Raw genomic sequence first — 23,978 nt, forward strand, 5'->3', positions numbered from 1 at the left:
TCATAATTATAGGCACTACTCTTATTGATTCCCCTATTAAATATGATACAGTTATTTACTAGAAAAAATAAAAAATAAAAAATAAAAAATAAAAAACTTCTTTTACAATGTTATTAAACGCACAGTTTAACTTTAAAAAGATACTTGACTGCATTTTAAAAAATCACTTGTCACAATATTATGCAATGCTCTAAGCGATTCTCCTATTATATATATGCCATGTAACCCTTTGGCTGTCTCGTAGAACCAAAACAAGATTTCTAAAATCTAAGAGCTGAGCCGCCATAGAAATGTTCGTGGATGAGACTGAAGCGTTTGTAGACCAGATAGGAGTGCTTCGGTTTTTGCTGTTGAGGACGAGGTTTCCATGGCTATTGATGGAGAGGATGCAGGAGGTATCATTGAGAGGGCTGTCTCTGTTTGCTACCCACACAACGGTTTGTTCAGGAACTTTGTACTACCATATTCCGACGTAGCGGGGGCTAGAGTTTCTAAGGCTGAAAAACCCAAGTGCGAAGGCTTTTCCTTTCGATACTAGGATGTCACCGTCTTTAATGGACTCGTTCGGCGAAATGGTGTCAAGGGAAATGCGAAATCGGAAAACAAGTAGGGAGAGAAGAAAACATGTATTCAGTAACTCTTTAGTTGGATTCATGGTGGTTTTTCCGATGAAGGGTATAGGTCAAAATATGTTGCTTTGTGTCTTGTGGGACACACGTGTACAGTATGATAATTTTGACTTGAACGAGAGCATTGAACCTGCTTCAAATTCCAAAGGCTGTGCAAATTTTACGTACAATGAACTTCGTCGGGCCCAACAACCGACGACTCTTTCAAAAAAGGATGCCCTCATGAGGCCACGACTACCTGTGAAGACAGCAGCAGCTTTCGACCCGAACTGGAAAAGGCTTGAAAGACAAATTCCGAGTTCCTTAGTATGATCAGTTCACTAATTAATTAGAAAACTGAGGAACTACGTACTCTAGGACTATATTTCATACCGATGGGCCTTCAAAGGCCCAATTTATTAAAAAGCCCAAGGAGACTTAAAAGACGTACGCACCAACTTAGCGGAAGGCCCAAACACACACTAAAGCTACCACACTGCTAGAGGTACACGATCGATCTCCATACACACGCAGCTTACACGTCCCAGATGAATTCCCTTACGTATTTATCTAGCTTTTTTTACTAATCGTACTGTTAGAATAGTTCCGTCCGGAAACGTGTTGATCTTCAAGAGCCTTCAACTTGCAAGAAAGAAAACTGCGTCGGTGGGTATTGGACTCGGCCCATATTTGGCAGATCGGGATATTTTTCTGACACTTACCATCCCTCTTAGTTAGGGCTTGACGGATTTGAGCGTCAAAGTGTCTCTATTTTTTAGATAGGAGGGCTTTCTAACTACGCTTTTCTTATTATGTAGATGCAAGTAAAACCCCGGCCATTCCTAAAGGGCGACTTGAAGTAAGTGTGAATGTTCTTTGCATCAACAAACCTTTGTTAGAGTTTGGATCCAACCAAGATTTTCCCAAGTGTCAACCTGAGAGCTGGTGACATTGGGGACCCAGATGGCTGGCTCCTTATTAGAATATGTGGGTCTGTCTTGATTGTTTAGTGTTTAATTAATAGCCTGCCAAGAATGACTTGATCATAGCCATCTGCTTTACAATCTAAAACTTAAGCCTCAGAAGATCTTTTGCGTTGTAGAACTTTGTTAATTAGTGAGATAATTAACTGGAAGCTTGCCAAGAGTGATTTGCGTTAAACCATACAAGATAATAGAAAGTTGATAAAAATTCTTTCAAATTGACATGTGTCCTTAAAACATGTGATTTTCACGTATAAGAATCACAAACTCTAAAAATACATGAGTAGTAGTTTATACCTAATTATATTCACATGGTAATGGTTTTATATTATATTCATATATAAAAGAGAAATATATGTATCAGTGTACAATTGATTTACAGGAAATTAAGCTCAAGCTGTAATAGCATATTGGTGCACTAACCTAACAACATGTGGTTAGCGAGCATTAATCATAGTAATTGTTACTTCATTTACAGAACAAACACCTTCACTAATTGATCTATCTTTACTGTTGTAAGTGCTCTTCAGAATAAATGCAGGTTGTTTTGGATAAGAAAGATGTGTGTCATTACCCAACATAAAAACAACTGCTGACATGGTCGGTCTATCTATTGCATGTTCTTGCACGCACAAAAGACCAATTTGAATACATCTCAAAACTTCTTTAGCATATTGGTCACCCAGTGATGAATCAACTATTTCCATGGCTTTATCTTCTCTCCATAGGTCCCAAACCTACAAACAACATATTCATCATATATATTAGGTTTAAAAAAAAATAGCAGGCTGATTTGATAAACCCTTTGCCCATGTTCTTACAAGTCCAATCAAGTTTGAGGATGGACCATCATGATAATAAGCACTGTTCTTTTTGCCAGTAATGAGCTCTAGCATCAAAACCCCAAAGCTATATACATCAGACTTCACTGAAAATAGCCCTTGCATTGCATACTCCGGTGACATATATCCACTGCAGTAACAAAATAAAATGATCAAAGATAGCTTTATGTTTGTGCATTAACGTGGCATATAAACTTTCCAAGAATACAATAGGAAAAAGAATTACAAAGGTTTGCTTAAAAACCACACTTTGATTTGTACTTTTAAGACTAATAATGGAAGGTACCTAATAGGATGGAAACTATCTTTATTTTGTAATGCACTTACTATGTTCCAACGACGCGATTTGTATTTGCTTCACTTTGGTCCCCTCCAACAATTTTAGCCATACCGAAATCAGCAATTTTTGGATTCATTGCATTGTCAAGTAGAATATTGCTGGCCTTTAAGTCTCTGTGGATAATTCTTAATCTTGAGTCTTGATGAAGATATAAAAGCCCTCGAGCAACCCCACAAATAATCTCGAAGCGTTTTCCCCAATCTAACAATGACCTTTTTGTTTTGTCTGAATGAAGAGATGACAACTTAGAATATATATACGCTTATGTATTTTTGCTACACACTAAGAATTAATTCATATGTTTGTAGTTAGAGGACTATTTTCGGGTGATACTGCAAGAAGTTTATGTGAAAAGTAGACATACGTACCAAAAATGAAAAAGTCCAGGCTTTTGTTTGGCAAGTACTCATAGATTAACATCTTCTCTTCTCCTTGAACGTAATAACCTAGAATCCTCACAAGGTTCCTGTGTTGGAGTTTAGCAATTATTCCAACTTCATTTTTGAATTCTTCTACTCCTTGTCCCGAATACCTTGATAGTCTTTTTACTGCAATTTCCTTCTGATTATCTAAGAGACCCTGAAATTTAAGTACAAATTTCATTTAGTCATAATGCATAGAAACAAATCTAGTGCATTAACACACACATATGAACTGAAGTTACTCAAATTTTGGGACATTTTTAAGGAGACTACCTTATAAACTGGGCCAAAACCACCTTCTCCAAGCTTGTTAGCAACAGAGAAATTATCTGTGGCTGCAACTATGATATTTAGATCAAAGAATGGCAAATCTGAATTTCTTCTACTCTCATTAAACTCCCTGCTTTCATGAAGGTATGTTGAAGTTGAGGTAATACTAAACAGATTTTTGATTTCCCTGCTTTCTGTCGTCAAACACAGTTACAAATATTATTTCAGGGTGCTAATATAAGTTTTTGCAATGATGAATACCTACACAAAATGCTCCCTAACGAAACTAAGAAAATACAAGTAGAATTCAAGCTTATAATTGTCATTTGTTATCATTGTTAGGTTTATAGTTCTTTTGGCAATTGAATAATTATGAATGTAAAAATTAATTCAGACTTTTTTCTTGCCTAGTTACCAAACTAATTCTTTTTTAATATCTGATTGTTACCAAACTAATTCTTTTTTAATATCTGATTATTACCAGCCTTAGAATCAAAGAAATAGGTGAATAGAAACAAGAAATAAACGCTGCTTCAAATAAATTAAAGAGTGTAAAACAAGTTTACTTACCTGTTTTCTTCCTCATTACCAGCCAATACACAATGGAGACTAAAAGAAGCAACGTTACAGCAACAGAAACCACAAGAACTGCCAGCACCCTCTTGTTCCGAATAAGGCCATTTTTCTTTGAATATTGAGCTAAAATAAAAAATAAATGTAAGAAACTTATATTAATTAAATGATTAAATTCATCATTTCGTATTAGTTTAAGTTTTTAAGATATTAGGTGATTTAACATGGTATCAGAACAGACGTCTTGAGTTTATTGGAGCTTGAGCCAACGCATACGTAAAGTGTTAAATAGTAATTAAATTATTAAATTCAGATAACATTTTCCAATTCATTAAATAGTGACAAAAGAAAAAGCTATAAATGTGAAGAATACCTAATGCAGCTGCATCCACACGTACAAACAAATCTTGTCCCGCATTGGCAAACGTTCTAATGTCCACCAAGTCCCCGTGCCATGACAAGCACCCGATCCCACCCCTTGTCTCATCTGCACTGGTGTAAGCCGTACAAGAGCAGTTCCTCAAGCACTCCTGCTCACATTCCTTCAAACTCAAACTCATGTCCACACGTGCATGTGAAGTATCCGGCAACTTCACATGTCGCAGCTTCACAAACCCTTCTCCACTGTGGCACGCGGATACTCCTTGACTCCTCCCGCATCCGCCCGACCCGTCTCTCAAGTACCATTCACTGGTCGAATTGGGTTCAAATCCGGGTAAGCATGTGCACTGGAACTTGGTGGGATTGTATGGGTCGCAGTAACCATTTGGACCGCACGCTCCATACGTATCACACAACTCTTTCGGAGTATACCAAAACATGACCCATCTACTCTCGTGCCACGTGGACTGAGAAGCGACTCCTGGTTCGTTCATCACCAGTCTAGTGAAAATTCTTGGGTCGGTTAAAGTATACAGATACGTGACCTCATCTTGATTATCCACATAACTAACGTTGATAATAAAATGCTGAATATTCATTTCAGGTATACCGGTCCATCTTTGGCCGGTCCAAGGTCCGCCCCGCCACAATGGAGATCCACCCTTGTTTAAGAACAATTGTGGGTACCCAGTTGGGTCAATCTCAAATGAGCAGTTGCCGGATGCCGGGTCATCTTCAGACTTCCAAGATGTTAGGTGCCGGTTTAATCCGGTTCGCCGGTCCAGCCCAAATTTCATGGACGCGAGCAGAGTATTCGTCGGATAGTCAAAGCTCTGCCATGTAACCCTTTGGCTGTCTCGTAGAACCAAAACAAGATTTCCAGAATCTAAGAGCTGAGCCGCCATAGAATTGTTCGTGAATGAGACTGAAGCGTTTGTAGACCAGATAGGAGTGCTTCGGTTTTTGCTGTTGAGGACGAGGTTTCCATGGCTGTTGATGGAGAGGACTCCAGAGGTATCATTGAGAGGGTTGTCTCTGTTTGCTACCCACACAACGGTTTTTTCAGGAACTTTGTTATACCATATTCCTACGTAGCGGCGGCTAGAGTTTCCAGGGCTGAAAAACCCAAGGGCGAAAGTTTCTCCTTTCGAAACTAGGATGTCACCGTCTTTAACGGTCTCATTCGGCGAAATGGTGTCAAGGGAAATGCAAAATCGGAAAACAAGTAGGGAGAGAAGCAACGATGTATTCAATAGCTCTTTGGCAGGATTCATGGGGGTTTTTCTGATGAAGATTAATTATAGGTTGGTTGGCTAATGAGAATGCTTTGTGTCGGTGTTGGGGTTAAGAAAAATCAAGAATCAAACTCAACTTGAATAGGGGGACATTGAAGTCGAGATCTTATGAGTACAAAAATCTGGGAGGTAGGTGAGGTTTTTAATTAGTAGGGAAGTGTTAGAAAAAGACTCGTCACACAGGTGGACTCACCCATACGAGAGGGGTGGTGTGTAAATTGTGTGTAACAAATGCTTTTATATCATTTCCCTAATTAGTAAGGTGCAAGAGGGAGGAAATAGCTAAAAAGACATTCAACTTTCTAACCAACTGGACAAGCCTGTACGTTTAAGGATGATCTTTTAGTATTGTCATGTCAGCATCACATTTTCCTAAATTTAACAGCACATTATAGTTTTTACATCTCATTTTGAAATTCAGGCTAACAAATTTATTGATATATTTGAAATTTAATTGTATGGAAATGTGTAAAGAATTGTGTGTATTATTATTATTATTATTATTTTACAAGTTTGCCCCCTTTCGGTCCATTTTTGTGTGTAAAATGAGTTTTCATTAGAAAAATAAAAAGCTATTACTAAGAATAAAAAAAATGTGTACAAACGGTAATAGAACTTGAATAGTAATCAAACTTACTAGAACACCTAATAATACAATTTTAAATTACTATTTTCTCATTTCTCATTTCTCAAACTCAAGTCTCTCTCTTTTTATCTTTTTTTTTTTTTTCTTTAAAAAAAAAAAAAGCGCTCTTTCTTTCTATTTAATTTGCTCGCACTCACGCAGGAAATCCCAAACATTTTTCAAAAATCAATAATATGCACGGATAATTATATTCCTGTCATTATCACTATTTTGCTCGAGCGACCCTCGAGCAATAGTCAAGCAAACCTCTTGAAACGTTCTTCCTCCTCTCAAACCTTTCATGAAGCTATGGGCAATCTAATCTAAATACAAGGGTGGAACCAGAATATCAATAGAGTGGCAAAACTAATTAAAACAAAAACTTTTCAAGTGGTAATTAAAAACAAAATTTTAAAGGGTTTATTCCATTAAAAAAAAAAAAAAAAACCTATAATTTGAAGGAATTTTTAAAATTTTGGTCGAGTTACTGCCCCTTGTGTCCTCATTAATTTGCACAAGGGATACAACTATTTAATTACGTAGGATGGTATTAATGAGTACTGTGAATTATTTTTATTGTTACCACATCTAATGAAGAAGCTCCTCCTTCAGCTTGCTGTTACCGAGTGTAAAATGTTGTAAAATTAATTTTGATGGTGCAAAATATTTTGTTAATACTAAATAATATTAATCAAAAAAATTAACAGTAAGATAAATAGAACACAAAAAAAAAAATAAAAAAATAAAATTAGAGGTAAGAAAGATCTTAAAAAAATGTTATAAAATCATGTAAAAACGTTTTTTTAAAGGTTGATTTTGTGTCTATCGGACTATTTAACGCGGTGCAATTAGGTGATCTTTTGAACCTTCTAAGATTAGATTATAACGTTGATCTTCGTTAATAATATAATTTAAAATATGAAAATTAAATGAAGAACCTTTTAATCAAAATGGACGAAGGACAACATTATTTCACCCTCTGTGTCACTCACTATGGAATTGTTTGAAAATAAGTATTTTTAATTAACACTGTATGCTTTTTCTTTTTCTTTTTTCTTTTTTTTCTTTTGAGAGGAACGCCGTATGCTTTTGGAGCCAAAGAAGTGATAATAAAAAAATATTATGTGAACTCTGTATAGACGTGTGACGTGAGGTGATATTTTTTTTCTATTCTTTATTTTCTAAAGGAATAATTGCACTACTGATCCCTGAGGTATGCCATAATTACAAATCACTCTCTATGGTTTAAAAAGTTTATGGGAGGTCTTTGTGGTAAACTATATTTACAAATTGATCCATTGAGTCAAATTCTGTTAAAAATTTTGACAGATTCTGTTAAATGCCACGTCAACGCCACATTAAACCAATAAAATGGCAACACGTGTCCATCTGAATAAAAAAATATAAATTTAGTAAAAAATAAATAAATAAACTTATTTTTTACAAAAAAGAAAAAAAGAAAAGAAAGAAGGGGTGGCTGGGCCACCCCTTTGGGGGTGCTACCACCCCCAGAGGTGGCCGGGGGTGTCCGCGCGCCAACCTAATGGCCGCTGGGGGGTGGCCTTCAGGTCATCCCTGGACCTTTAGGGAGTGGCCCGATGGCCACCCCAGAGGTGGCCTGGGGTGGCAATGCGCCACCCTCGACGGCCACTAGGGGTGACGCATGGCCACCTCCACTGGCTGGGGGTGGGGGGGTGACCCAACCACCACTTTCTTTTTTGTTTTGCTTTTTTTTTTTTTTTTTTTTTAAGTTTATTTATTTGTTTTTTTTAATAAATTTATATTTTTTTATTTAGTTGGACATGTGTCGCCATCTTATTGGTTTGATGTGGCGCTAACTTGGCATTTAACAGAATCTGTCAAAATTTTTAACGAAATTTGACTTCATGGATCGATTTGTAATTATAGTTTATCACAAGGACATCTCATAAATTTTTTAAACCATATAGAGTGATTTGTAATTATGGCATACCCCAAAAATCAGTGGTGCAACTATCCATTTTCTAAATCTCAAGAGAATCCAAAGGTCTTGAAAGTCATTTATCACTAACGGTTAAAATCATTTGTTCATAAATATATTAATGATCAAATGGTATAACTGGCATTTTTCCTTTTTAAAACTCATGTAACGAAAAACGGTAAATAAACAAATGAAGCAATAAATAATTTGTTCATATATATATATATATAAACGTACAATTGATGTGCAAAAAGTATTACTCAAAACACATTGGGTTGTTTGAAATAGATTCTAGCCCTGATCGGCAACCCCTTCCCTCAAATATGAGGAGAGTTTTTTTTTTTTTAGTGATAATAAAAAGTGATTGATGTGATATAAATTAGAAATAATTTAGGAGAGTGATTCCCTCACAACCTCTCCCATACAACCCCCACACAACCCCTTTCACATTGTGTGAGTTTCATACATATGGGTGGGACTCACACAATGCTTCACACAATACGAGAGAGAGTTGTGTGGGAGTTGTGTGGGGGTTATAAGGGAAACATTACTCAATATATAATTTATACAAAAAAGTGGAAAACAATTATATTTTATTAAATTTTTTTATTTAAATAGTAATAAAAAAATTATTGATGTGATATAAAAAATGAAAAAAAAAAAAGAAAAAAGAAAAAAGAATGTTTTGAAGTTAATGCATTTTTTAAAATAAATGAAAAAAAAGAGGGAGAGGGGGAGGGGGGGGGGGGGGGGGGGAGAGTTGTGAAATAGAGCCCGAACATTTTACCAGACTGAATAGTTGACTGTTTCCGACTGCCTATGTCCGCCAATGTCAGTGAATAACTGCCGATAGACATCGTTGGCCGGTCGGCGACACGTATTCTTGCACGCATAAAGTTATGGGCAAGGTCAATTATTAAATATATGATAAATTCTTATTAAATTTTGATATAATAATAATTTTAAAAAATATATTAATTTTGATAGGACTCAAAAAGAACATAAATTCTCCTTATAACATTACTCATTGAACTGCTCAGAGCATACTACAAGAAGTTTAAGGAACGGAAATGATGAGAGTAGACTTCATCGACCTTCAGGCATGGTAATGGTCATCTCATTTAGAGAAGCAGGTGCTCCTTTAGAACCTAAGGAATCCAGACCGAATTAATGGGTCTGTTGATAAATGCTGGCTTGTTAGGAGATGGAACAGCTGCTTCATTTCGAATTTTTCAAGCATGAAGACAATTTCAAGCATGGTTGACTGATCTGTGGTTTAATTGTTCTTGCACACATAAGAGCCTTATTTGGATGCATATCAAAACTTAATGAGCAGGATATTCCTGACCTAATGATGAATTGACTATTTCCAAGGCTCTTCCTTCCGTCCATAAGTCCAAGACCTACAAAAATTGAAGAGTTTTTGACTTTTTTTTTTATTTTTTTTATTTTTTTTTATTTTTTATGAGCTTAGCTTTGAAATAAAAAATAGATTATAAATAATAATAATAATAATATCAAAATGTATTCATTAAGGCATAATATGCAAAATATTTAACTTAAATGTGAGATAAGTTGACGGACACAAAGTTCGAACTCAGAACTTTTTGCTCTAATATCATGTTAAGTATTCAACACTTATCTCAAAAAGTTTAAAACTTATAAAAAAATAATTAATAATTTAATCAATACTTTAACACTAGTTGCGAACTTATTCCATTGCACTACTTTGGAAGATGCAAATTACCCCCTTCCTTCTTCTACTTTCTTAGTAATAACTTAATTAGTACTTTAACGTTAGCTGTGGACTTCTTCTACCGCGCGACTTTGGAAGATGCCAGATGGTCCCCTGCCTTCTTCTGCTTCCTTAATCATGTAGCTTGTGTTAGCTGATTTGACCTCGTGGCACTGAGTTGCTATCATGGACAATTGGATATTAACTGCTTTGTAGAAGATGTGTCAATTTGTTGCTGAAACCGAGTGTGATCGGCACGTATCTAATATCAGCCACATTATTTCAACTACTCCCACCACTATCATCACTCTGTTCACTCACAATAGGTGATGGGGACGCGAGTTAATGGCAATTTGAGGACTTCATGCTAATTCAATTTGACAATTTGTGAGGGGCGTGGATTTGAACGCAAAAGAGCTCTCTGATTCTTGTGGGATCTTTTTTCTTTTTCTTTTCTATTTCTTTTTTTCAAGTGGGAAAAAGGAGAAGAAGAAAATATTGTAAACGAGCGTCTTTACTACTCTTAGACGTCATTTGGTTTGTGAAATGACCATTTCATTAGGAAAAGAAATAGTTATTCTTGGGAATAAAATGTGGTGGAATGGAATGACTATTCCTATTCTTTTGTTTGGTAATAATTCACACATCTTAATTGGAATTCAAAAAAGAATTACTAAAAAAACCCTACATTATGTTTTTTATTTTTTTATTTTTTTTAAAAAAATCAAATTAAAAAAAAAACAAAAAAAATTGAAATAAACTGGTGAGTGGTCGGCCACCCACCGTTAAACCGGAGGTGGTCATAGCCACCCCCAATTGGCCTTCGGGGGTGGCCTGTGCCACCCTCACTTGCTTCAGGGGTAGTCGCACCACCCCCGAAACGCCTCAGTGGTCCCCTCGAGACATTCCAGGGGTGGTGCGACCACCCCTGGCCCTCCACAGTGGTTGGCCGACCACCCATTGGGGTGGTCGGCCAACCACTTTGGGGTTTAGATTTACTTTTCTTTTTCTTTTTCTTTTTCTTTTAAAAAAATATATTTGAAAGAAAATAAAAAATATGTTTTTTTTTTTAAATGTCGTCTTTACCCCGAAGAATAGCTATTCCTCTCATTTTTTGAGAGGAATATGTATTCCTCTTAGTAAGGGAATAGCTATTCCATGGAATATACCTCTACCAAACTAAAGAATTGTTATTCCTATGGCATAACCATTCCATTCCAGTGGCCTATTATGCGAACCAAACGATGCCTTAATCTTTAAAGCAAAAAGAAAATGGGAGCTTTCGAGAATGCTTCCAAACACCAAATAGAAAGCAATCCAATTAGTAACCAAAGTGCGATCGAGAGTTGAATCGTAAATTTGGTTTCAATTCAAGGAGATTTTGATGTAAAATTAAGTTGCTGAATTAGCTAAAAGTCATGACGCGCGCAATTCAATTTGGACTAATTGGCATTAAAAGGACCATTCCCATGCCATCTGCTGAAACGTGCAGGCGTGGTGATCGAGGAGCATAACCTTGAAATTACTCACGATTTTTCTATAGACTTTGTTGCAGAAAAATACCAATGAAAAAAAAGAAAGAAAAAGAAAGAAAGAAAAAAGATTAGAAAACTAGGGAAGGAAGGAGAAAAGAGAAAGAAAGGAATTGGGAGGAGAATGAAGACAAGCTCCATATTAGGGAATATATTTCCTATATTGAAAGGAAATATATTATATTAATATTATACGTTACTTTGTTGATTGTAATTAATTAGGTTGGATGGTACGGTAATCAAATCAATCAATTTTTTTTTTTTCCATTCTTACTTATATCAATTTTGTGGATGTAGGTCATAGATCGAACCATGTAATAGCAGTGATTTTCACGGATAAGAATCACGAACTCTAAAAATACATGAGTAGTAGTTTATACTTAATTATATTCTCTTAGTAATGGTTATATATATATATATATATATAAGTGTACAATTGATTTACAGGAAATTAAGCTCAAGCTGTAATAACATATTGGTGCACAAAACCTAACAACATGTGGTTAGCGAGCATTAATCATGGTAATTGATACTTCATTTACAGAACAAGTACCTTCACTAATTGATCTATCTTTACTGTTATAAGTGCCCTTCAGAATAAATGTAGGTTGTTTTGGATAAGAAAGATGTGTGTCATTACCCAACATAAAAACAACTGCTGACATGGTCGGTCTATCTATTGCATGTTCTTGCACGCATAAAAGACCAATTTGAATACATCTCGAAACTTCATTAGCATATTCCTCACCTAGTGATGAATCAACTATTTCCATGGCTTTATCTTCTCTCCATAAGTCCCATACCTACAAAAAACATATTCATCATATTCGCTTAAAAAAAAATAGCAGGCTAATTTGATAAGCCCTTTGCCCATGTTCTTACATGCCCAATCAAGTTTGAGGAGGGACCATCATGATAATAAGCACTGTTCTTTTTGCCAGTAATGAGCTCTAGCATCAAAACCCCAAAGCTATATACATCAGACTTCACTGAAAATAGCCTTTGCATTGCATACTCTGGTGACATATATCCACTGCAGTAGCAAAATAAAATGATCAAAGATAGCTTTATGTTTGTGCATTAATGTGGCGTATAAACTTTCCAGGAACACAATAGGAAATAGAATTACACAGGTTTGCTTAAAAACCACTTTGATTTGTACTTTTAAGACATAATAATGGAAGGTACTCAATAGGATGGAGACTGTAATATATCTTTATTTTGTAATGCACTTACAATGTTCCAACGATGCGATTTGTATTTGCTTCATTTTGGTCCTGTCCAACGATTCTAGCCATACCGAAATCTGCAATTTTTGGGTTCATTGCATTGTCAAGTAGAATATTGCTGGCCTTTAAGTCTCTGTGGACAATTCTTAATCTTGAGTCTTGATGAAGATATAAGAGCCCTCGAGCAACCCCACAAATAATCTCGAAGCGTTTTCTCCAATGTAACAAGGACCTTTTTGTTTCGTCTGAATGAAGAGATGATAACTTTGAATATATATGCTTCTGTATTTTTATTACATACTAGGACTTAATTCATATGTTTGTAGTTGGAGGACCATTTTCGGGTGATATTGCAAGAAGTTTATGTGAAAAGTAGACATACCAAATATGAAAAAGTTGAGGCTTTTGTTTGGCAAGTACTCATAGATTAACATCTTTTCTTCTCCTTGAACGCAATAACCTAGAATCTTCACAAGGTTCCTATGTTGGAGTTTAGCAATTATTCTAACTTCATTTTTGAATTCTTCTACTCCTTGTCCGGAATACCTTGATAGTCTTTTTACTGCAATTTCCTTCTGATTATCTAAGAGACCCTGAAATTTAAGTACAAATTTCATTTAGTCATAATGCATAGAAACAAATCTAGTGCATTAACACACACATATGAATTGAAGTTACTCAAATTTTGCGACATTTTCAAGGAGACTACCTTATAAACTGGGCCAAAACCACCTTCTCCAAGCTTGTTAGCAACAGAGAAATTATTTGTGGCTGCAACTATGATATTTAGATCAAAGAATGGCAAATCTAAATTTCTTGTACTCTCATTAAACTCCCTGCTTTCATGAAGGTATGTTGAAGTTGAGGTAACACTAAACAGATTTTTGCCTTCCCTGCTTTCTGTCGTCAAACACAGTTACAAATATTATTTCAGGGTGCTAATATAAGTTTTTGCAATGATGAATACCTACGCAAAAAGCTCCCTAACGAAACTGAGGAAATACAAGTAGAATTCAAGCTTATAATTTTCATTTGTTATCATTGGTAGGTTTATAGCTCATTTGGTAATTGAATAATTATGAATGTAAAAATTAATTCAGACTTTTTTCTTGCCTCCTCAGTTACCAAACTAATTCTTTTTTAATATCTGATTATTACCAGCCTTAGAATCAAAGAAATAGGTGAATAGAAACAAGAAATAAAAACTGCTTCAAATAAATTAAAGAGTGTAAAACAAGTTTACTTACCTGTTTTCTTCCTCATTACCAGCCAATACACAATGGAGACTAAAAGAAGCAACGTTATAGCAACAGAAACCACAAGAACTGCCAGCATCCTCTTGTTCCGAATAAGGCCATTTTTCTTTGAATATTGAGCTAAAATAAAAAATAAATGTAAGAAACTTATATTAATTAAATGATTAAATTCATCATTTTGTATTAGTTTAAGTTTTTAAGATGTTATGTGATTTAACATGGTATCAAAACAAACGTCTTAAGTTCATTGGAACTTGAGCCAACAATCAGATAACATTTATTCTTTTCTATCGATTTAAATTCAGATAACATTTTTCAATTCAACAATCAGTGACAAAAGAAAAAGCTATAAATGTGAAGGATACCTAATGTAGCAGCATCTACACGTACAAACAAATCTTGTCCCCCATTGGCAAACGTTCTGATGTCCACCAAGACCCCATGCCATGACAAGCACCCAATCCCACCCCTTGTCTCATTTGCACTGGTGTAAGCCGTACAAGAACAGTTCCTCAAGCACTCCTGCTCACATTCCTTCAAACTCAAACTCATGTTCACACGTGCTATAGAAGTATCCGGCACTTTCACACGTGGCAGCTTCACAAACCCTTCTCCACTGTGGCACGCGGATACTCCTTGACTCCTCACGCACCCGCCCGACCCGTCTCTCAAGTACCATTCACTGGTCGAATTGGGTTCAAACCCGGGTAAGCATGTGCACTGGAACTTGGTGGGATTATTGTATGGGTCGCAGTAACCATTTGGACCGCACTCTCCATACCTATCACACAACTCTTTCGGAACATACCAAAACACGACCCATCTACTCTCGTGCCACGTGGACCGAGCAGCGACTCCTGGTTCGTTCATCACCAGCCTAGTGAAAATTCTACTATCAGTTTCAGCAGACACAAACGTGACCTCATCTTGATTATTCACAAAACTATCTTTGAAAATAAAATGCTGAGTCATTTCAGGTATACCGCTCCATCTTTGGCCGGTCCAAGGTCCGCCCCGCCACAATGGAGATCCACCCTTGTTTAAGAACAATTGTGGGTACCCAGTTGGGTCAATCTCTAATGAGCAGTTGCCGGTTGCCGGGTCATCTTCGGACTTCCAAGATGTTAGGTGCCAGTTGAACCCGGCGTCCAGCCCAAGTTTCATGAACCCAAATAGAGTATTCGTGGGATAGTCGAAGCTTTGCCATGTAACCCTTTGGCTGTCTCGTAGAACCAAAACAAGATTTCCAGAATCTAAGAGCTGAGCCGCCATAGAATTGTTCGTGGATGAGACTGAAGCGTTTGTAGACCAGATAGGAGTGCTTTGGTTTTTGCTGTTGAGGACGAGGTTTCCATGGCTGTTGATGGAGAGGACTCTGGAGGTATCATTGAGAGGGTTGTCTCTGTTTGCTACCCACACAACGGTTTGTTCAGGAACTTTGTTGTACCATATTCCGACGTAGTGGCGGCCAGAGTTTCCCGGGCTGAAAAACCCAAGGGCGAAAGTTTCTCCTTTCGAAACTAGGATGTCACCGTCTTTAACGGTCTCGTTCGGCGAAATGGTGTCAAGGGAAAAGGAAAATCGAAAAACAAGTAGGGAGAGAAGCAACGATGTATTCAATAGCTCTTTGGCAGGATTCATGGTGGTTTTTCGGATGAAGATTATAGGTTGGTTTGCTAATGAGATTGCTTTGTGTCGGTGTTGGGGTTGAGAAGGAATCAATGATCAAACTCAACTTGAATAGGGGGACACTGGGGTCGAGATCTTAATTAGGAGGACAAAAATCTGGGAGGTAGGTGAGGTTTTTAATTAGTAAGGTGCAAGAGGGAGGAAATAGTAGAAACACATTCAACTTTCTAAATTTAACACCACATTATAGTCGTTACATTTAATTTTCAAATTTATTATTGATTTATGGAATTCATATTGAGTCTATCAAATTTATTGATTGATTTAGAACTTGATTATGGTTTTCCTAAGTTAGAAACCATGGCAAAGACATAATTTGTAAACTAATTAAAAGGCATAATTTGATTTTTTTTTTTAATAGTATCATTTGTTTATTATTTTATATTCATTTCCTACTGACTGATATAACGTGTTTTTAATAAGACCGATGATCAAAATTATCAACGTTGATCAACACACATGGGCATGCAAGAAGTTGGCCATAGTTTTCAGCTTACTGGCTTGGAGCAAATGTGTCCAAATAATCGGTACCATGGAGAATATATATATATATAGTGGAAAACAAAAAAAGCAAAAAAAAGTGCTGGAAAAATCAATTTTCTATTGCAAAATTTGCACGTACTTTGACATTGACCTTAAACGTCTGTCCTCTTCGGAGGGTGATTTGTTGGTTTCAGTCAATGCCAGTCTCTTTGGGGTGGATTCATTGGATGAATCTTCCAAATCATATCGTGTAACTACCCAAGGAAAAGCGCTAGCCAAATCTGCGCTATCATCCCAAAATGACTAATCAATTTGAAGCTTTCTTAGAATCCATTATAAAGCCCAGTTTCACCTAGTAACTAGGCAATCTCACTCTGTGAACTATTCATCTCTTCCCAATATGGGACTGGGGGTGTTACATATCGCCTCAATGGAAGTTACATGACGATTGAAAAAGGGCATTGCTGCATTTAAGAATGCATGTGATTATCACATGCATTTTCAAAATAGAGAAAATTCTGTCATTTGGAAATATCATCAAAAGCCATTTATTGATTTGCCAATTCAAATCAATTTAGATCTTCATATATAACCAAATAAAAGCTACATCTAATGCTGAAAATTAATACTCTTCTTTATTTTCAATAATCAAGCATTGAAATCTAGGAAGTATGTAGTTAGAACACTTTCAACAGCTTTTTCAAAATCTCTTCATTTTCTTAAATGTGGAGAAATTTTTTTTTAAAAAAAAAAATTAAAAAAGCCACATGCATGAGATACTCTATAGATTTCTTATTTCTTATTTTAATTTTTAAATTAAAAAATATTTATCTCTCCTCTCTCCTCTCTCCTCTTTGCCTCTCTTTGAACACTGTATTGAGACTTGAGATTTTGTTAAAAAGACTTGCAGGTACGAAAGGAACTTGCATTTAGTAAAGAAAAAGGGGCACATGCAAGACCCCCTCTCACCTCTCACATGCATGTGTAGACTCTAGGGTCCATTAATTATGAGGCAGGAGCACCTTACCTTTATCAACTTTTTTACTCTTTCTTGCAGTTGACACAATTTATATATTTATATATATATAGAATAACAATTTACAGGTGGATATTAATTGCTTTGTAGATGATGTGTACCGAGTGTTTCCACACAAACACACGATACTAATTCTAACTCTCACCTTTTTCTTTTTCTTTTTTTCACTCAAAATATTGATTTATTATAAATTTAATGGTAAATTTAAAAGTTATATAAACTTTAAAATGACATAAGACAAACATAAAGGTGACGTACAACATTAGAAGTAGGAGTTTTGTCCTTATCACCTATAAATGATAAGGACAACTCAAAGGCAATTTGAGGACTTCATACAAAGAAAAACTCTTTCAAATGCATTTATTATTAATAAAATTGAAAAATAACATTAATCAGGCTGCCATGCCGTCCTTAATGTGCTCCAATAGAACTTAAGGACTTAAACCGGAAAAGAAAATTACAAAACTCACGTTATCACAAATTCACTTGAGTGAACGCTCTGTTTCTCTCTCAACACTTCGCTTGAGCGGCCATCAATATTGACTGAAAAATTTATCACAGTTTGGCTCGAGCAACCCTCGAGTGATAGTCAAGCAGAATATCAGTAGGGTGGCAAAACAAAAACATAATATTTTTAAGGATAATTAAAAACAAAAGTTTAAAGGGTTTATTTCATTAAAAATAATAATAATAAAAACCTATAGTTTTGAAGGAATTTTTATAATTTTGGTGGAGCTACTACCCCTTGTATCCTCATTTGCACAAGGGATAAAACTATTTGATTACATATGATGGTATTAATGAGAACGTACTCTGAATTATTTTTATTGTTACTACGTCTAAAGAAGCTCCTGGCCTCCAGCTAGCTGTTTACCCAGTGTTAAACGTTGTGAAATTAATTTTGTTGGTGCAATTTTTTTTGTTGATACTGTATAATATTAATCCAAAAAATTAACGGTAAAATAGAAAAACAATAAAATAAAATTAGAGCAAAGAAAGATCTTACAATATTATAGAATCATGTAAAAATATTTAACGTGGTACGATTGAGTGATCTCGATCTTGGCTCTAATTAGAGCCGTCCTTGTTAAAACGGCTCCAACAAATTAAAATGGCTCAAAAAGCCATTTTTTTGTAGTGTCTTGACACTTAACCTTCTAGGATTAGATTATAAAGTCTACTTTCCTTAATGACACACTTTAAAATACGAAAATTAAATGAACAATCCCTTAATAATAATGGATGAAGGACAACAATTAATGGCACAAAAATTTATGAATTGCAAATACTATTTCACCCTCCCATCACCCACTATGGAATGATTTAAAAATAAGTGTATTTAACATTATCCTCGTTTGGTTTACGGAATGAGTATTCTATTAGGAAATTGAATAGTTATTATCGAGAATAAAAAAGAGTGGAATTGAATAATTATTCATGCTCTCTAGTTTGGTCACAACTCATATACTTTAATTGGAATCTAATCAAAAAAAATTTAAAAAAAAACCCACATTATTTTTTTTTTTAAAAAAAACTCAAATAATAATAATAATAAAGAAATTTTTTTTTTTTGAAAACTAGTGGTGGTCGGCCACCCACAAAATGAGCGGGGGTGGCCTTTGCCACCCACAAATGCTCCGAGGGTGATCGCACTACCCCTGGATCCATATGTTGCCTAGCCTACCACCCCAATGGGTGGTCGACCAAGCAGTCACTACAAAAAAAGACGCAATTAGCTGCGTGTCTACAGTACCGATTACTATAGAGACGCGGGCAACTAGCCACATGTCTCGATGACAACGTGGCTGGTAGTATAAGCAGAACAAGTGGCCGCATGTATTTTTTACACGCGGCCACATAACTGCGTGTAATAAATACACTCGGCCAATTGTACATGTGTATAAAATACACGTGTCTGATTGGACACGTGTATTAATACACGTGCCTGATTAGACACGTGTTTCAATATACGCGGCCAATTGGACGCGTGTATTAGTACACGCGTCCAATTGGCCGCGTGTATTTGTTACACGTGTACAATTGGCCACTTATATTTACTACACGCGGCCATATGGCCATGTGGATTTATTACACGCGGCCATGTGGCCGCGTGTATTATTACACTTGTCCGAATGGACACGTGTATTTTTACACGCGGTCATATTTGGCCATGTGTAATAAATCCACGTGGCCAACTGTTATTTTTTTCCAAATATATATTAAAAAAAAAAAAATTGTAGTTAGGATTATGTACATAATGCATATAAATCATTGTATCACTTTGTGTTTTTTTTTTTTTTTTTTTTTTTTTTTTAAAAAAAAAATCTTATTTTCTTAACTATATATCATAATCTTAAATTTGTGCTATAGTATATACACATAAGGTTAAGTTTTAAGGCTATATGATATATGCTATATGCTATATGCTATATGCTATATGTAAATACTATACTTGACGTTTACATGTTGAGTTCCTTATATATATATATAATGTACTTATAAGTATGTAAACCCTAACCTAATTTACATATTGTACTATATGCATAATTAAACCTAATTTGGTGCTATATATATATATATGCACAGTAATTTATAGTATATATATATAACACCAAATTAAGGTTTGGTTTTGTACACCATCTACGTTTAGGAACAAAAAAAAAAATGCAACATAAGAAAGTTAAAAAACCTATAATTAATACTATATATATATATATATATATATATATATATATATATATATGCATGCATGCATATAAACGGTTTAGAAACTATATACATTTATAATGACTTGCATATACCCTAACCTTGGGGTTTATGGCTATATATAGTAAATGCAATTATTTTTAGGGTTCCGTGCTATATATAAATAGTATACTTATGGTTTAGTCCCTTATATAGTACATACACTTAGGATTAGGGTTTAGGGCTATATATAATACATACACTTAAGGTTAGGATTTATGATTATATATAGTATATACACTTAGGGTTAGAGTTTATAGCTATATATAGTATATACACTTAGGGTTAGGGTTTATAGCTATATATAGTATATACACTTAGGGTTAGGGTTTATAGCTATATATAGTATATATACTTAGGGTTATGGTTTATCGATATATATAGTATATACACTTAGGGTTAAAGTTTATAGCTATATATAGTATATATACTTAGAGTTAGGGTTTAACGATATATATAATATATACACTTAGGGTTATGGTTTATAGCTATATATAGTATATATACTTAGGGTTAGGGTTTATCGATATATATAGTATATACACTTAGGGTTAGGGTTTATAACTATATATAGTATATACACTTAGGATTAGGGTTTATAGCTATATATAGTATATATAATTAGGGTTAGGGTTTATCGATATATATAGTATATACACTTAGGGTTAGGGTTTATAACTATATATAGTATATACACTTAGGGTTATGGTTTATAGCTATATATAGTATATATACTTAGGGGTAGAGTTTATCGATATATATAGTATATACACTTAGGGTTAGGGTTTATAGCTATATGTAGTATATATACTTAGGGTTAGGGTTTATCGATATATATAGTATATACACTTAGGGTTAGGGTTTATAGATATATATATAGTATATACACTGAATGGTGAGGGTTTATAGTTATATAGCTATATATAGTATATACACTTAGGGTTAGGGTTTATAGATATATATAGTATATACACTGAATGGTGAGGGTTTATAGTTATATATAGTACAGACACTTAGGGTTATGGTTTATGGCTATATATAGTATATACATTTACGGTTAGGGGTTTTAGGGTATAATTTTATGGTTAGAGTTTAGTTTTAATTTAGGGTTTAGTATAGTATATATACTTAGTGTTAGGGTTTAATTTTAGGGTTAGGGTTTAGTTTTAAGGGTTAAATACCTTTAAGGTCCCTGAGTTTTGACAACTTTATTTTTTAATCTCTGAGTTTCAATTCGCATCACAGATGATGCATCAATTTTGGGAAATGACCAAATTAGTACCTCGGTTAACTTCTCCATCCAAAAATTAACGGTCCGCCACGTGTCAACCTCAGAAGTTGATACGTGGCACTATATAAAAAAATAAAAAATAAAAAATAAAAAATCTTTAAAAATTAATTAAAATTTTTTTAAAAAAATTGAAAAAACTAAAAAAAAAAAGGGGGTGGCTGAGCCACCCCCTTGGCCACCATGGGGGTGGCCGGCCACCCCCATTTTGGCCAGGGAGGTGTCCGGCCGGTCTGGGGGGGCCGAACCACCCCCATGTGGTGGTTCGGCCACCCCCTGGACAGAAAAAAAAAAAAAAAAAAATTGGGTTTAGGGTTTTGCCCTTGGGGTTGGTTCAACCACCCCCAAGGGGTACAGGGGTGGTTCGGCCACCCCCAGATCGGCCGGTCTGGGGGTGGCCGAACCACCCCCAAGGGCCACGGGGGTGGTTCGGCCACCCTAAGGGGAAAACGGGAAATTTTTTTTTAGGGTTTATTTTTCCCATTTTGCCCTTGGGGTGGCCGAACCACCCCCAAGGGCCACGGGGGTGGTTCGGTCACCCCCAAGGGCAAAACCCTAAACCCAATTTTTTTATTTATTTTTTTTTCTGTCCAGGGGGTGGCCGAACCACCACATGGGGGTGGTTCGGCCACCCCAGACAGGCCGGCCACCTCCCTGGCCAAAATGGGGGTGGCTCAGCCACCTCCTTTTTTTTTTTTTAGTTTTTTCAATTTTTTTTTTAAATTTTTTAATTAATTTTTAAAGATTTTTTATTTTTTATTTTTTTATATAGTGCCACGTGTCAACTTCTGAGGTTGACACGTGGCAGACCGTTAATTTTTGGACAGAGAATTTAACCGGGGTACTAATTTGGTCATTTCCCAAAATTGATGTATCATCTGTGATGCGAATTGAAACTCAGGGACTAAAAAATAAAGTTGTCAAAACTCAGGGACCTTAAAGGTATTTAACCCTAGTTTTAATTTATAGTTTACGGTTTAGTTTTAGGGCTTAGGGTTTAGCAATATGTACAGTACATGTACTTAGGGTTGCATGGGTTTGTATTTGTGTTTACGTGACTAAATTATATATATATATATATATATATATATATATATATATATATATATATATATATAATTATAATACAATTTTTTTATTTAATAAAACTGCTACAATTGGCTACGTGTATTTTAAATACACGTCGCCAATTGGGGACGTGGCATAATACCACGTCCCTGATTGGACACGTGTACTTAGTACACGTGTCCAATTGTTTGGCCAGGTCCACTGCGCGGGAGTTCTCCTGCGTGCCACCTGGCCATACAATAAAATAATTTAAATTTAAATTATTTAAAATTAATTAAATTAATTAATTAATATAATATATATATATTATAAATGGGTAGCTTCCAGAGAGGAAGCTACCCATTTCACTCTCTCTCTCTCTCTCTCTCTCTCTCTCCGTCAAGCACAACCGGAGACAGCCCATTCCACCGCCTCTCGACCTTGTCTCCGGCGTGGTGACCGTCCACCACTGATCATCTCTCTCTCTCACCGGCTATCTCTCTCTCTCTCTCCCTCTCTCTCACGTATATACACCGGATCTCTCTCTCTCTCTCTCTCTCTCTCTCTACTGGGACTACTCTCCGGTAGCCCACTCCAGCCGTGCGTGGATTTGCTCCGGTAATGGTCAACTTGGTTGAGCTGATCATTTTACTCTCTCTCTCTCTCTATCGATTTCTACATATATACATGTAGATATTTAATTTCCTAACTTTTTTTCTTCTTTGTTCCTCCAAATATGCAGGTATATATATAGGCTAGCAACCCTAAATCCATAAACCCCGAAATCTATTGTGAGTATTTTGTCCCTCATTTTCTGTATTTAAATTTTTTTCTTCTATATATATATCCCTGTGCATTTTGTTCATTTCCTTGTGATATTGTGTGATTTAAATTAGGTTGGAGTATTGGGCAAACAGCAGGGTTTTTCCTAATATATATATATATATATATATATATATATATATATATATATATATATATATATATATATATATATATATATATTATTGCAATGTTACTAATTTATTGTAATTTGAATACATATGATTTTGGTTTTTTTTTTTTTTTTTTTTTTTTTAAAAATTCCCCCTTCTTTCTTGAAGCTTTCGGTTTTCAGCTCTTTCTTCTTTGACATCTTTTTCCAAACACCCTAGTTGCATAAATGGCCTTTTCCACAAACCCAACCACGCCAGTTACCTCCTCACCCACCAACACTCCCATCTCCACAAAAACAAATCCTCCCATCCCCACTGAAATTCACGCTACCCATAACCCATCCCCTGCCTCTCTTTCCAGTTTTGCTCAATCCATTTCCAAACTCACCAAGACCAATTTCTTGGTCTGGCAGCATCAACCTGAAACCTATCTGCAAGGCCATGATCTATATGGGTTCGTGGATGGTACCAGAATACCATCCCACCCATATACCTCTACTTCAGCTGATGGATCTCTTACCATCTCCACTGATTCAACAACGCTCTAGTGGTTCCGCCAAGACCAACTCATCCTGAGTATGCTAATGCCGCCATCTCCGACTAGCTCCTTCCGCAAGTCCTCGGTTGTCGCACTGCCCAAAAGCTCTGGAATTCTCTTTGCCAGACCTTTGCTTCAACCACATGTGCTTGGACGATGAGTCTTC

General features: G+C 35.6%; 1 protein-coding gene across 1 annotated transcript; it reads right to left on the minus strand.

Annotated features, from left to right (window-relative positions):
* Positions 1–2,017: 2,017 nt before the first annotated feature.
* On the minus strand, positions 2,018–15,730 carry LOC133868861 (G-type lectin S-receptor-like serine/threonine-protein kinase RKS1). The gene is made up of 13 exons (XM_062305873.1): positions 14,417–15,730; positions 14,043–14,171; positions 13,505–13,695; positions 13,178–13,388; positions 12,803–13,040; positions 12,449–12,599; positions 12,075–12,369; positions 4,412–5,713; positions 4,036–4,164; positions 3,469–3,659; positions 3,142–3,352; positions 2,761–2,998; positions 2,018–2,563 (listed from the first exon to the last, which is right to left on the minus strand). Exons 1-13 carry the CDS (start codon positions 15,690–15,692, stop codon positions 2,362–2,364), a joined length of 4,764 nt encoding a protein of 1,587 aa, XP_062161857.1. The 5' UTR covers positions 15,693–15,730; the 3' UTR covers positions 2,018–2,361.
* Positions 15,731–23,978: the final 8,248 nt, after the last annotated feature.

The sequence above is a fragment of the Alnus glutinosa genome, chromosome 5 (genome assembly GCF_958979055.1).
Source record: "Alnus glutinosa chromosome 5, dhAlnGlut1.1, whole genome shotgun sequence".
Taxonomy (NCBI): domain Eukaryota; kingdom Viridiplantae; phylum Streptophyta; class Magnoliopsida; order Fagales; family Betulaceae; genus Alnus; species Alnus glutinosa.

Bases quoted from the DNA above. Each gene is read 5' to 3' on its own strand.
- LOC133868861 (XM_062305873.1), bottom strand. From the start codon at position 15,692: ATGAATCCTGCCAAAGAGCTATTGAATACATCGTTGCTTCTCTCCCTA. The intron at 13,041-13,177 runs GTATGTCTACTT...CTCTTCATTCAG, and splicing joins CCTCAACTTTTTCATATTTG to ACGAAACAAAAAGGTCCTTG. The intron at 2,564-2,760 runs GTAAGTGCATTA...TTGTTACTGCAG, and splicing joins AATCGCGTCGTTGGAACATA to TGGATATATGTCACCGGAGT.